The 15,822-nt window shown below is 36.0% G+C and overlaps 1 protein-coding gene across 1 annotated transcript; it reads right to left on the bottom strand.

Annotated features, from left to right (window-relative positions):
- Positions 1 to 77: 77 nt before the first annotated feature.
- On the bottom strand, positions 78 to 15,731 carry LOC137405432 (importin subunit alpha-7-like). The gene is made up of 11 exons (XM_068091691.1): positions 15,690 to 15,731; positions 14,485 to 14,606; positions 13,726 to 13,921; positions 12,461 to 12,552; positions 11,487 to 11,634; positions 11,037 to 11,209; positions 10,226 to 10,468; positions 9,523 to 9,648; positions 5,806 to 5,933; positions 4,181 to 4,353; positions 78 to 1,087 (listed from the first exon to the last, which is right to left on the bottom strand). The coding sequence occupies exons 2-11, from the start codon at positions 14,599 to 14,601 to the stop codon at positions 891 to 893; spliced, it is 1,593 nt and encodes a 530-aa protein (XP_067947792.1). The 5' UTR covers positions 14,602 to 14,606; positions 15,690 to 15,731; the 3' UTR covers positions 78 to 890.
- Positions 15,732 to 15,822: the final 91 nt, after the last annotated feature.

The following is a 15,822-nucleotide window of genomic DNA, read 5'->3' as shown; positions in this document are numbered from 1 at the left end:
ATCGATAATTCAACTGGAACAACAACTATTTTTCCCATGACTAATAGAATGAACACTCCTACCCTGATTGACCTCTACGTAAGATACTAACAAGCGTGCAACTGTATTTTACAATAAAATTATTTTTGTAGAACACCTTGCACTTGTTGTTTACCAAAACTAGATCCTTAATACAGATCAAATTAAAAATAGCCTGGTTGGTGATGCAACAAGGAGAACGTTTTTTTAAATACACACTGTTTGGATTTTGTTTGTACATAGTACACAAAAATGAATGTTAGTTAGACAACTGTTCGCAAAATGTTAGTTTTCTCCTCATGCTTATTTTATACACTTATGACAGGATGCGCCTTACACTACAAAGCAAGATAAAGTAAAAATATTCTTTTAGTTTTATAATTTAATGAGTGAAAGCATAAGTAATGATGCAAGCAAGCAGTTTTAAAATAATTGCATGCATACTAGGCCTGGCCTATTATTTACCACTGCACACTTGAGCAAAGTAAAATCCAGATAGTCAAGCAACTGGTAAGTAATCGATGGAGCTACGAGTAGATTTGACACCCGCGAGCAGGTGCTTTGTGAAGATCCCATTGCCCGACGCGAAAGCATGGGTAGTGTAGACTGGCTTTACGGAAAGATATTCTTCCCCTTATGTCCAATGTACAAAAATCATGTAATAATTCTTTGAAACTTGACTATTTTCAAAAATCTAGCCTATGATTTTCAACAACATCAGAAGGCAGCCAAAGATGGTCGAGGATACAGAATAGAACTTAGGAAACTCCGGCCATGATTCACACATTCTGACCAGATCCACAAAAAAATCTAACAGAGATTTCTGTAGTTTTAAGCAAACCAAAGACAACCGTAAGCGAACAAGCAAATACTCAGAGCTCAAAACCATGAGAAGGAGCCACAGATGTTTGCTCAGGCAAGCCAAATGTGAACTGCTGTTGGTTCTGTTCAGGAACAAGGTCAGCCGCCTCCGTCTCATCATGAGAAAAATATTTGTCTATAATACTGTAAGATTTCTTGTAAATATCCTGACTGGCATGCGTCTGCAGGTACTCTAACTTATCCAGGCCTACAAAAGCAATAATACTTATGTTACTATTATTTTTTCTGTCATAGGGAGGATAAAAATTGGCACAATTATTGTGAAGGCAGCGGAAGGTGGCTGATTAGCTCAGTTAGTTAGAGTGCCAGTCTGATAAGCTGAATGTCAAGGGTTCAAAAATCATAATGGTTAACATTTTAGTCGTCTCAATAATTGCATGTACAGAATTTTGAGATGGCATGAAAGGTGGCACATTTATAGCAACTTCTATTGTCATCCAAAGGGCTTTGTCATCCGCACTGAACTTTAACATTTCTGAAATTTGAATATTAATTCAAAAGTCACATTTTATTCAAGAGGATTCTGTGAGTCCTTTTAAATGAACCTGAAATGAAGTTGATTCCAGATAAAAGGAATTATAATGAAAATTATTGAAATAATATAAATTATAATCTGTCCAATAAGGACAGATTTTAACAACAGGACAGACACTCATTTCACAAATCGAATATACATTTCATTACATTACATAAGATTATTTCTAACTGTACGTAGATTCCGAATGCTTTGTGAGATATCAAACGACTCTGTAAGGGCTTTACTGAGTCATCTATAGCAGAAAACCAAATAATTTAAAATTTTAAATATACTCATTTGACAGACTACATTAGAAATTGCAATCTGTCCAATGAGGTCCACTTATTCCACTAGGAGCTGTACAAACGATTGCCAGCGAAATGTGAATTTCTGCAACATTTTAAATAGCCAAAACTATTAATGGATGCGAAATTACTTTGTTAGATTTGTGTTTCATGCTAAAACAAAACATTCATGTCAAAGATTCGTACCCTAATTTATATTAATTATTCCCTCCTTGTCATTGCGTGTGTAAAGGCTATGCATTTTTCACAATTTTGGCCCCAAATTTCACACGCATATGCCCCACGCAGTCCGCCGGGTCACCGAAAATATTTAATTTCAAAACTTCAACTGGTTGCGGGCTGTCTGTTTGAACGTGAAAGAAATCCCATGCTGCGCCAGAGTTACTGCTAACACTAATATCGTGAAACCTCTAATTGAACGCCACCTCTATTTAATCGCCACTTTAAAAGTGTTAAAAGATAGAGCGCCATGGCATTCAAATAAAGGTTTTACAGTAAATCATAAAAGAGTAAATTCATCATTTTCATTATTAAGAACAAATGTTGAGATTCTTCATATACTATAAAAAGAGAAATCATTTACAGTACACAGAAAAAGTAAGGTGCAGTGATCGTGCACTGCTCTGAAGAATATAGGATTTAAAGATGAACAAAATTTTGGTAGATTTTGTCCGAAAGTGTTGGTATTTTTCTATCATTTGCGATTGTTTTTGACATTTGAGGTGATCTGATTGCCAGGACGTTTTAGATCGAAATTAACAAAACTTAATCACGGTTAAAACGTTCAGATCGAGCAAAAAGGTGAGTATGTCTGTAATTGCAAAAAAACTGACACAATAGAAAGGCGTAACGCCGCAACTTAACGCAATAGCTGATATCAACAATAGCAACTAGTGACATTATTACACACGTATTCTTCTTAGTTTTGACCTACATCCTGTTTTATATCACAACTAGCTGTGCCACCCTGCATTGCCCGTGTAATAGAAGAGTCTTTGGACAGAAAACTGATTTGTGTTTAACATATAACAACATTTGCCATTCTAACTTTCAAACTACATATCATGAGAAGTTTTTTGTTTTGTAAACAATGAGAAGTAGTGGAAGTTTTGCTATTAGCCTGTTTAATAATGTGAGCGAATAGCTTCTCGTGACGTTATGCTATGACCCGCGCCATACGCAAAGCAGTTAGGTATTGCTCTGATATAATGACTTATATTGGCAGGCTAGCAATTTGACTTCCTTAGTCTAGTGGTCAAGGCGTCAGACTGGTGAATGGCTTGGTCCGAGATCGAATCCTCTTTGGTACGGAACAATTATTCCAAGATTTTAACATCTATAGCCGGATTTCCGACGAACAGACAGACTTTAAGAAATATATATATAGACTATGTAAACAAATAAAAGAGTGTAATGATATGCTTTGCTTTTATATAACAAATAAATCAGCCGACAAAACAAATTGAAATACATACAGTCAAACATGGATAACTCGAACTTAACGGGACCGAGCGAAAGTGTTCGAATTATCAGAGCGTTCAAGTTATCAGAGCACTGTCACAAGTCCATGTATTTACTTATTTATTAGTAGATACATGTACATATACAAACTATAATATAAATCAAAAGCACAAATGGCTTGTTTCAAATTAAATGCTTCTAATGTAAAGTTTAAAATGTTTTTATCAAAAAGTATAGAGATTTTTCTATCACTTGAGATTGGTTTGTTGTTTGAGGTGATGTTATTGCCAGGACGTTTTTTAGATTGACATTGGCAAAACTTGATCGTTGTTGAAATGCTCAAAAGAAAGGACATCTTTTTCTTTTGAGCGTTTTACCCACGATCAATTTGTAAAGTTTAAAACGTTTTTATCAAAAAGTATAGAGATTTTTCTATCACTTGAGACTGGTTTGTTGTTTGAGGTGATGTTATTGCCAGGACGTTTTTTAGATTGACATTGGCAAAACTTGATCGTTGTTGAAATGCTCAAAAGAAAAGACATCTTTTTCTTCTGAGCTTTTTACCCACGACCAATTTTGCCGATTTTTCTTGAAGTTTATCAAAGATTACTTCACTTTACCTTGCTTCCGAAGGGTGATCGCTAGGCGGATGTTTGGTATAAATCAAATTTCATCAAACATTTAGAAAAGTCGTTAACAAAAATATTTTGCCGATGGTGGTAATAACGACGCTTATGAATTACGAAAAGTTGAGGTTTACCTCTATGGCTTGGAACAAAGTGATTTTCTAAAGCGACAACAACCGTTTCGGTAGCCGTTGGGCAAAAAACAGTTCGAGTTAACAGTGTTGAGTTCGAGTTATCTATAGCAATTTATCATTACGTGGGAACGGACCAAAGAAACCGTTCGAGTTAACCATGTGTTCGAGCTATCCGTGGGCGAGTTATCCATGTTTGACTGTACTTGGCAACCAAGAACATTAGCCTTAGCACCTTACCTCCACATTCTTCCACCATGAGGGCATACGGGTTGTGCCCCAAATGCCTGGATTCATGCTCGCCTAGCTTCAATATATCGTTGAGGGCACCCATAGCCACGGAAAGGATTTTAGGATCCATGACTGTGAGAAGGTGGCACAGAGGTGGCACACAGTTTTGAGAGACAAGATACCTGTAGAACATTTACAACTTATCACCTCATCTGGAAAGCAGAGCTTCCCACCTTTCTTCCAGTTGACCTGCCAGCCTATCCAATCTACCTATCTTTCTCCACAGTCTTTGGTGTCTATGATAATTTCCTACTGGCTGACATCTAATAGTGGAATAATTGCTAACCATTGATAGATGTTAACAGATCGATTAACCTACAATGTCGACAGATTTCTGTCGATGTAATAGATAATTCTGACCCACCGTACAAATGATAGGCTCCGCCTACAGCCATGTTCTCCTTCATCATTATTGGTTGTAAGTGCATTCAACAGAAAATGATAATTTCAGCTCAATTAGGAGGTCAATGCTAAACATTTTTACTTTGGTATTATGTGGCGACACGTTATTTCGTTAGCGACCACAATATTATGTGGCGACATGTTAATCAGGTCACTCAAAGATATATGTCATACCTTATTCGCAACAACAATTATGGCTTTAAATTTAATAAATTGCAAACCTCTACAAGTATAGATGAATTTATAAGCTCAGCAGAAGCAAAAGATTATATGCTTTTAGCACAGCTATTTCTACAGATACCTTTCCGAGTGACTAAAAACCAGGTATTCTGATATTTTCATATCAGAATACCATGTTTCGAATAAAATCGCGTTTCTAAAATACACATGTTATAGAAAAAATTACCTATTTTATTAAACACAAAATAGACAATGATCTTAAGTATATCTATGTCACCTACGTCCTACATCGACTAAACCAATCAAGTTCAGGCTCTGAGCATTTATTTGTAGTATTTAAGTAGGATATTTTGCTGATGAGTGTTTTCATAAAACAACAGCTCAAATCCCGTCGGTGGCCAGGTAAGGTTCATCTAAACTTACTCCCTAACTACAATTTTCCCTGTCTATTTTATATGACCATCTATATGTGCCTCTATCTATTTGTCTATCTACCCATCCATCCAGCTATTTGTCTGTTTGCCCGTCCTTCCATTCATCTGTATGTCTATCTATCAATCCATCTATTAATCTGTCAGTCTCTCCGTCTGTCTGTCGGTCTACCTATCCCATAAGATACATGTGTCTATGCCACATGTACTTAGCATATTTTGCAGAGCTTTTATTATAGTCAATTTGTATCTTGGTAGATGTATAAATATAACCACTTAAACCAGAGATGGTGAAAAACCTTCATCATAGAAAAAAATAAAAAATGTCTCTGTAAGCCGTCTAAGTTTATCCAACGAGTTTCTGTGTGTACAGACGCTTGAAAACACTCAGAAAGAAAAAGTGGTATGCATGACGGAAAGCACTAAAACCAAATTATTTTGAAGCAGAAGTGGGTACACGGTTGTGTCATCAAACAGCCATATGTCAGAAAGGTATCAAGTAAACAACCTACCATTACGTATATACTTTTCAAAGGATTGAGAAAAACGTCGTCCACTTACTTAACTTGTTCCGAAGTTCCTCCGGATGTTGTATTTGTGATTGCCCATGCTGCCTCTTTCCGTGTCTTATATTCAGCTTTCTCCATTATTTGCACTAGGGTAGGTATTATATTTGCATCTATCACGGCCTGTAATTTAACATCAATGCTATGAGATACCTCTACCCCATTGAGATACCTCTACTCGGGTCATAATCCATGTGTGTGATTGTTGCACTTGCTTACAAAGGGAGTAGTATATCAACCTTTAAGAAAATGTAAAGAGAGTGCTGCCCTATAGCAGCTCACTTGACCAAAAAACATTCACATTTTGGTCTATTTATCGGGATTTCAAGGCTGAAAAGCAAGCTGTTAGTGTACATACTTTCTTTCGTAATGCTCTGTATGTGTGTGTGATTTATTTTATCAAATACATAGTACATACGATTGCAAACATATGAAAAAGAAAACAAGGAAAAGTTTCAAACAATTGTATATCAACATTCAAACAAAAGTAGAGAAGATGGGGCCAGTGCGAAATAGCAGAGCTAAGCCGGTCACAGGCCCAAGTCGACAGCATAAGGCGTAGACATTAATGTTCACCAAGCAGAGCTAAGGTGGAGCCTTATCTCCGTTTTAAACTCACCAATAGGTTTTATTAATTTCAACGACGCTGGCAATTTATTCCTCAATGCAGACATCACAAAGTTAGATGTTTGTCAACCAGCAGATGAAGAATAAAAAGGAGTAGGAAATGAGGATGATAGAAATCGGGTGTTATAATGTGAAGGTTTTTAAAGTGTTTGTGAATGACACAGTTTGTGTGCTCTAATAACTGATTTTTAATGATACATTCTATCAGCAGTCAAAATCTTAGAGTCGTAAAATAAATCAAAAGTTGGGTAACCAAAAGGCTTTTTATAAATAATACGCAATATTTTCTTTTGAAACTTAATTAATTTGTCAAGGTGAACCCAAGAAGCATTTCCCCACGATTCTATAGAGTGGCATAATTTAGAGTGAATAAAAGAGTAGTAAAGCATTATCAGGATCTTTCTTGGAACAGCAGTGCTTAATCAAAAAAACAGTCTTGAAATAGGTCTTAAGTCAATCAGTAAACTGTGTGTGTGTGCGCGTGTGTGTGCGTGTGTGTGGACAAACTCAAATTTTTATAAATTGTAATGCTTAAAAATTTGATTTTATCAACCTCAGTAACATTTTTATCATTTAAAGTTAATATGTGTTCAAATTTAAAACTGTTTTGGTGGTTTTTGAAAACAATGTAAGCTGTTTTTTCGCAATTAATTGTTAGTTTATTTACTTGACACCAGTGGCTCAGCCTTTGAAGATCAGAATTAATTTTTGTGTAAGATTCATTCAAGTCAAAAAAAGAAAAAACCAATTTGTGTCGTCAGCATACAAAATGTATGTCATTGAGAAGTTGAGTTTACTAGGTAAATGAAACTTTTATGCTATACAGAAGGCGGGAGTTAGTCATATGCATAAGTATAGGAACACCTATAATATTCTAGCATTTCTGAAATACATAAAACCAGTTGTAATATGCCTTACATATAATTAATTACGTGTAATATTAATAATTACGTGTAATAAGACATTTCAATCGTCTGAACCACATGTAATGTAGAAAATTAACATGTAATTCAGAATACATGTTAATTTGCAAATAACATATACAAAACAACATGTAACATACAAATTACATGTATTTTGTATGTTACATGTTATTTTCAAGTGTGTAAAATGTTTATTTTTGGTCCGATTTTACAAAACTAGGTGGCAACATAGTTGCGGTTGACCAAAACACTTCAAACAACTAAATTAATGAACACGTTGACCCTGTTTTATAATTTGTTTGTGAATCCCAAAAATATCTATCATTTTCAAAAATGATAGATTTTCAAGTATTAACATTCAAGCAATTACAATGTTCTTAGCAATTTTACAAATTTATAGCGATGGTGGCATTCTCGTTTTCGTTGACTTACAAACATGAGAAATTTTTGAGATAAGAGTAGAACAAACACCTTTTAAACGATAAAGTAAATGCTAGTCCACTGCAGCAAACCTGTGCTGCGACAGATCGTCAGGTGTGCCCATCAAGCACAGACACTAAATCAGGAGAAGCACAATTATTCGGAAAAGCCAGTCGATAGGCACATGTGTTGGGCTACTAAACTGAATGTCATGAGTTTGAATCCCGTATGAAGTAATCTTTAACCCCTGGATCCAGACTGACGGACAGTCACAGCTCTTATTATAGTACACGAGCTGAATACCCGGTGTTACATGGGTATTAAAAACAGCTTATAAACAGTGGCAAGTAATGTAGTTGTCATTAGCTAGTTGAGTAAGCTAGTATCGGTATAGCTAAACTTACTAATAAGAACTGTGAGAGCAAGCTTTAGTGATGTTGCGCATAACGCTGAGTCGTAATGCTGAGTCGCTAGGCGCATTTTAATCCAAATAATGACTCATATCGCACAATGAATTCATTCCCTGAAACTTAATGGGTTAGCGTGTCGCCTTGTGAACGAGAGGTTCTGAGAGCAAATCTTCTGCGATACGGGTTTTACATTGCTAGATTTCAATAGCTATAGCTGGACAGACACTGAACTATGACAAACTTTGAGATTTACGTATATGTTAATGCTGGTACCATTGCACTATGACAAACATATGAAGAAACTATTGGACTGTCTAATCAAATCTGAAAGAACTATAAGTGTAACAGATATAATGATCACTTGTAGCCGATGTAATCTCTATCAACTAACAGCTAGGTAGTTATTTTGTTTCATCAATGAATCTCGTAATGATGTAATACTATTACCATTATTCAGGAATCTAGGAACCAATTATTAGTACTCCAATTTCATGAAGTTAAATTGAAACATAATTTTTCATGATTATCAAGTGTAAAGATCCTGGCAGCCTATTTTAGTTGATGGTGATTGACCAAGATGGCATAATGCTAGTACAGATGCTATAACATATGTAGCTTAAAGGTACGGCCACACGTGACGATTTTATCGTTGGTTCTGACCAAAATCACGAAATGAACGAAAAACACAAAATTATTCGGCCGAAATTCACAGAATTGTCAGAGCTGTGCATGCACACCGAAATCGTCATCGAAACGCTTTTAATTGGCTAAACAAACTATTAGCGAGCACGATTCTAGCATCTTTCGCAATTTATATAGTCAAAGACACGGATACTACAAAAAGGCATTAAGTTTGAAAAAAATTATTCCAGAATGGGATGTTTGCGATGACAATTTGAATGGTGAAGATTGGGACTTAGTGTTTGATCCATCTCAAGGTGAGTAGGATTACTAGTATTTTACCATTTTATGAATGCATCCCTGTAAGCCATATCATATAAGTTTGCTTTGCAGTGTATTAGTATTACTGCTTATATGTCGTAACAGTCCTTCAAACATCTGTGGGAACGCTGTTACACTGAATGAGAACAGATAAATGTCTCTACCTCCAGTCGATGAGCAAAACAGAAATTGACTAAATACTTGCAAAGCCAACTTAATTGCTAACTTTCCATGAGTTACGCTGGTCAACACATAGGATCATGTGAACAACTTGTCATAATTCATGACAATGATGAATTGATTTGTATGAATAAAAAATAGCCATAAAATCTAATGTTACGCTTCATTGTTATCAGATTATGCTAACCAACATCAATGCGCACATTGTACCTGTATTTGTGACCGATTGCCTGCTGTGATATTAGAGATGGTCCAGCAGGCCTCCTTACGTATAGACTCCTTGGCATTGCTGAGCAGGTGAAGGAGACATGGCAAGGCCGAGCAGTTGAGAATTACCTGTGAGCATAAGTGTTTCTCCTAACATGCTAGGTCTACCGTACCATCCCTCTAAATGTATGATCATATGTAGATCAGGAAGTGAAAGTTGTTTAGGCAGGTCAACATAAAAAAAACTATAGTCGTTTTTAATAGAAGAGATTAAAAATAATTTGTCGATACATCACTGATAGTTCAGAAATTATAATATGATGATTCTGTTTATAGTCTTAGTGAAGAATAAATGAAATATAACGGAATGCTATTCAAATGAAGCCCACCACTGGGCTAGTTTAACCAGCTAGTAATATAGTTATCAGAGTGAGTATTAGTTGAGCTCAGTGTGAAGAAAAGAGACCTAGAGACGTAAAAACCCTAATAATTGTATGCTAGCGAACAACCAAAGACTTCATTGAACACGCACTCGCGGTCTGCCATTCTAAATTTTTAAAACTCAGTCAAACCACCCAAAAAAAGTTCAAACACACAGCCGCTCAAGTTAAACCATTTCGAATATATGAAATACAACTCCATGAGGATGTTATAAACACGCTGCATAATATGAAACAGTAAATGAAGCTGGAATGTTGGTATGTACCTGTGTCTGCCCATCATCACCTGTGACAATATTTCCAACAGCCCTGAGGGCAGCTGACACTACTGTTGTTTTCTCATGCATAAGCAGCTCGACAAGTCTTCGGGCTACACCTGACTCTATCACTGTCTGTATCCTCTCATTCGGTCCATCTGACAAATAGGATATGGCCCAGCATGCATCGGCTAGGGTGTCTGTATCTGGTGAGTATATAAGAGCGGCTAGAATTGGAAGAGCTTGAGATGTCTGAAACATAAACAGACCGGTTGAAAATATTGAACAACAATTTCTGCCATCATTACATGTATGTAAACTCCAAACAGCCTGACCTACGATAGAATGTCAGTCTGAATTCAACTGAGTCTTTAATTTGACAGAATCTTGAAGATTTTGAACTAAAATCTACTATGAATCCATATTTAGCAGAAAGTTTTTCTTTAAAAGAAATGTTAATGGATGATTTCCGTGGAGTCATAAATAGTGTATTCAACTAGTAGTTTTAGAGAAAATTGCAGTATGGAGGACACATACAGTTCACAGGCTAAGATATTGCCCAGTACGCCTAACACTGACAACTAATCTGATTATTTCATACAATACATATATAACTGCAATGATTCATATTTTACATCATCTATATTTATCATTTCAGTTGTCAGCTGTTTGCAATTGAACTCGTAAATTGAATCACTTTAAATTAAGTTTTAATAAGTTTTAACGAAGTGGTAACTTATTAAAACTGTGGTAACGAAGTGGTAAAAAAGTGGTAACGAAGTGGCTGTGGTAACTGTATCAGATTGTGAGAGTGACTCACCTTGTTGAAATCGGCAGGCGGACTTTTGCCCCGACAGAGATTAGAGATACACCAGACTACATTTCTGACCATAGATGTGCGCACCTCCACCTGTAAGATCTCGAGTAATGGTGTCATGACATTCATCTCTAACAACGCATCTCTGTAAGTTGTGTTGTCTCCCGCAATATTACCTAGAGTGTTCAAACAAATACCAGGAGTTATCTTCTCTTACCTAGTTTACTCTAGGACGAATAGCTGTATAGCTTGCAATCACATTTCATCAAGCAAGGTTTTTAACAAGACAAACATATTGAAACAGACACTGTTAACCTTTGATGAAAATTTACAATACTTCCAAACTCCCAGCATCCAATTACTTCCAAAGCTGCAGAGCTTTACAAAGCTGAATAAGTAAAAAAGCATCCATAAAACATGGCTTACTATATACCCAATCAATGCCAGACCTACCTAGTGCCCAAACAGCTTGCTCCTTGACCTCCTGAGATGGCGACATTAGAAGAGAGACAAAGGCATCAATAGCTCCAGCCTCTATCACTTTAGAAGTTTGAGTCGAGCTACCAGAGGCTATATTTGTGAGTGCCCATGCGGCCTCAAACTGCAACCAGCACATAGCACCAACATTGCATCGCCACACCTTTTTAAGTTACAAGCTTACTAGGCTAATAATACGAATTCATTTTCTTGAACTCAATTTTGCAAACAAATACAATACTTTTGTTGTGCGTTTATTTTAATAACGGTGAGATTATCACTGTGTTTCTATGCTTCACACGGGTTCGGAGTTTCCCGCTACCAATGAATTCGCAACCTATCTTCTTAACAATTCGGAGTTGCACTATAGATCGTTTTCCGATTCGTGATGTATCCCTCAAAACGAAACTTGTTAGACTCGCTTTCAGGTCATGGTCACTTTTCAATTGATGTGTGGTGAACTTGTTAATCCAAAAAACTAATTATTTTGTCATACTCATACGAGCAACCTATTCTTGGCATGTAAATGTTAATGTAAAGGTGAAAAGTCAAGTACAAACAATAGTGAGTAGCTGACGAACTTTTTCGTAGCCCGCATGGTTGTGCGCTGAAATTTTTTTTCCTCCACTGCAAAGAACTTAGCCTAATGTCAACAATTCAGATCCATCAGCAGTAAATGTTTCTGTGATGTCGAAGGACTCTCATAGTGAATGTCTTCACACAAACTTAGCGAAATGAAACGCATCAAATGCGTTCGGATTTTACCGTTTCTATGATTCAGAGTGTATGCAACTCCGAATCCAATCCAAAGCATGGAAACGCAGTGACTGCCAAGTTGTAGGTGAGTTAAAAACTGACGAAAACTTCAGCATTTGTGTAAGATGTTGCTTTCTGTTTCCTCATCTGCCATCATCCCATGCATTCTGTATACTGCCTTACATAATTCCTACCTGCAACGTTGTGTTGTCAGAGGCAGAGAGAAATTCTATTAGTCGAGGAACAACGCCTGCAGCAATTACCTCATCAATGGGTGGGTCAGGTTCTACAAACATCAGACAGGTAAACAGTCCGTAAGACAGGTAACGACAAAATTTATGCAAAGGTTTTGCTTCGTATTACTTAAGAACTTTCATATAACTCAGAGCGCCAATTCAGTGCAAATTCTCCAATTTTCAGACTGCATTTGGGAGAGAAAGCGGCATATAGACATATAACATCATTTTCTCTCTTGATGTACTTGGTAGAGAAAATGAAGTATGATTTTGCTTTATAGTAGGCATATACAATATTTGTTTTTTTACTGCATAGAGCTTAATGTGGAGAAAAGGAAAAGAAAAACCCGATTTAAATTCACATTGAAGGTGTGCCCTCCTATAACCTAAGGTAAAATTGTTGTGGACCATAAGCCACTGACGATACAAACCAATAATAACACAGTCACTGTACAGTCATTAGAGTATGAAGTTAGGTTTAGTTGTTATTCATTTTTGAAGGGAAAATCTTGGAATGGATTAGACAAGGCAATTTACATGCATTTTACTGTTTGTATAATGTAAAATATTATAACATAAATGTTCTCGGAACGGATCATGTATGTTGTAGTGACGTCTACTGCCGTGTACTGATCAACATATAAATCTTCATAAGCCAAATTTGGATAAGTAAATGCAAAAGAGGAATCCAATCCTTGTCCATAAAATTCAACTGAGATCTTTAGTGTCAAAAAATTAAAACCATAGGTAACAGAACGGTACTTACAAATTTTATAAGTCACTGATGGTCTAACCAATCAAACACAAATAATATATTAATACCTATTTATTTCTAGCCATGATTTTCACATTTAAGCACAACCAATATCATCACTACTATTCAATAGCAATTTTTGTTCCTTATATGTGAAATCATACTGTTAAATTGATCCCACTAAGTTCATAATCCATATGGCAATAGATGTGAACGACTATCCATCGCAAATACGATTATGACTCACACAAACAATATTACACATTCAAACAAATTCAAACGAATAAAATAATAAGAAAGCTTCAGCTATTCTGTTAGAGTATAAAATATAATATTTATATCAAACAAATAGTCACCACCATAGCTTCATGTAATGATACTATAAATTAACTTACTTAACTATCAGACTGTTTATACACCCTGTTCGGTATATAAGTACATGGGAGGACACTGACAAAATACCAAATACCTTTTGAAAGAAGGCGCCTAAATTTTTCTGTAGCCTGCAAAAGTATGTGAGACTGGGTTGAGTAGAGGGCATGTATGAGCTCTGTGTCTATAGCGCAAGGAACAGCTGTAGGTAGTTTCATGCCCTTGTCTGTTGGACTTGATGGACAAACACCATTAGTGTCGCTCTCTTGTCCAACATTTCTTCGTTTGCTTAACTAATGGAGAAAAAAAGATGTCTGATATAGTATTACAGCATTTTGGATCATTGGTTACAAACCGATTAACCTGTTAAAAGAACCTTTTTTCTTGTGTCATGATCTGTTTGAAAATAAACTCAATTTACGCACTTTACTTTCATGTATTTTATGACACGATATAACAAGAATAGGAATTGCAGAGATACCTTGGCACAATTTATTTTCGCATAGTAAGACTTCCGAGATATCTTATGCATAGTCCAATATTTTAAAATCATGGCTTTCGGATTATCTTGGATTAGTTTGCTGAGGGCAAATATAGCGAGAATGATTATTTATTGAGCTATAGAAACACTTAAAACTAAATGCCACTCAGAAACTATCTTTTGAACTAACAAATATAATGCTATTGGTTTCATTTTGATGTAGGTTTTAGTTCCATAACATTTTTCAATTGTTGGAGGTTATACACCGCGCATAGTAGAGTCAGTTCACCGGAATCACACGCTTTATCCTTTGCATATCATATAACAATTGTTTGGGAAAACCAAAGTGAAATCCCCATTCAGTGCTATTAATACCTGCTCATCCCTCCTCTGCTTCCTCAGAGTCACACCTTCTTCTTCTCTCCTCCGCCGCCTCATTTCCTCTGTTAATCCCACATTTTTGTACTGATTCTTCCGGCTGTCATCAGCCATGTTTTCTGTAGAGATCAGCTGATCAATTTAGCTGATGGTCTTTGTTAAAAAACAGAGTCTACCTGTATACCACATTAGGCTCTCATATGAACTGACTATTAAAGTGTTTTATACTTGCTGATACAAGACAAACAAAAACTTCCCACATATGACAGTGAAAAAGTAAGCTCTGTTCTCTAGCACCTAATGATGAAATTTACATACTATAGGGTCCATATTACATAAAATTTGAAAAAATACTTCAATGCAATTACTCCTTTCATTTTGATAATAATTCTGTGTACAAAAAACAAGTAAACCTGAAATAATCAAGATGACTTTTAAATATTGGCAATTGACTGATACTACTCAAAAGGCGACAACAGTCATTCACCAATACAATTATAAGTAGCTGTAAGGGCATGCATTGCAATAGCATATTTGGCAATAGTGTTGAACAATGGTATTCAATTAAACCACATGAAAAAAGTTCAGACCAACTGTGCGAATTACCTCCTGCATTTCTCACGTTTTCTTTGGCAATGCATACCTACGTACCTATTTCCAGGAGGTGTTCGCCCCAAAGTAGGTAAGTTAAATCTAGATTATACACGCAAGGTAAAACCCCATGTAAAGCTTTATAGGAGGACATTTCAATCATAAAAAACAAATGAATCACTGAAACTTGGTTTCTAATTTACTGAGTCACCTAAGTTAAACAAATTTTCGTGTTCCTATCAACACAGGTGTGCATAAAATTCACGAAATATTAGCATGGGAAAGCACGTAGCGATTAAAAACAAGGTCATATAAGTTTCGGTAGTTGCGGTGAACACAATGCTACAAGCTAAATACGCGCTTGCGACGCACAATTCTAACAAAAAATATAGATCAATCATTTACATTACTAACAATTTTGGGCACTTTACTATTGCAAATAAAAAACTTATTGAGAACTACATAACGTGTGTAATTGGCGTAACATCTTGAGTTCAAGCCACAAAGATGCAGCAACCTCTTTACTATGAGAAGACTTCAATAACTATTAACTTCAATAATATATAGCTAGATAAAATTAAATTTTGGCCCTCTGGTTAGACTGTTGTCACCTCGTGGGTTTATAAAACTGGAGCACTTCTGTCAGAGAATCATGTAACAGGGTAGCTTATTGTTAAAAGTCCGATAAGGTATACACAGGTTATTCTGAAACGAGCACAGCTATATGAATGCCTGGTTACAGGA

Source organism: Watersipora subatra, chromosome 9, assembly GCF_963576615.1.
Source record: "Watersipora subatra chromosome 9, tzWatSuba1.1, whole genome shotgun sequence".
In the NCBI taxonomy this organism is placed as follows: Eukaryota; Metazoa; Bryozoa; class Gymnolaemata; order Cheilostomatida; family Watersiporidae; genus Watersipora; species Watersipora subatra.
Note: the sequence above shows the minus strand (reverse complement) of the source record. Positions and strands in the feature narration are given on the sequence as shown.

Coding starts and splice junctions, on each gene's coding strand:
- LOC137405432 (XM_068091691.1), bottom strand. CDS start 14,601: ATGGCTGATGACAGCCGGAAGAATCAGTACAAAAATGTGGGATTAACA. Junction 11,210..11,486: donor GCAAGCTGTTTGGGCACTAG/GTAGGTCTGGCA, acceptor TGAACACTCTAG/GTAATATTGCGGGAGACAAC. Junction 10,469..11,036: donor CGCCTGCCGATTTCAACAAG/GTGAGTCACTCT, acceptor TTTATGTTTCAG/ACATCTCAAGCTCTTCCAAT.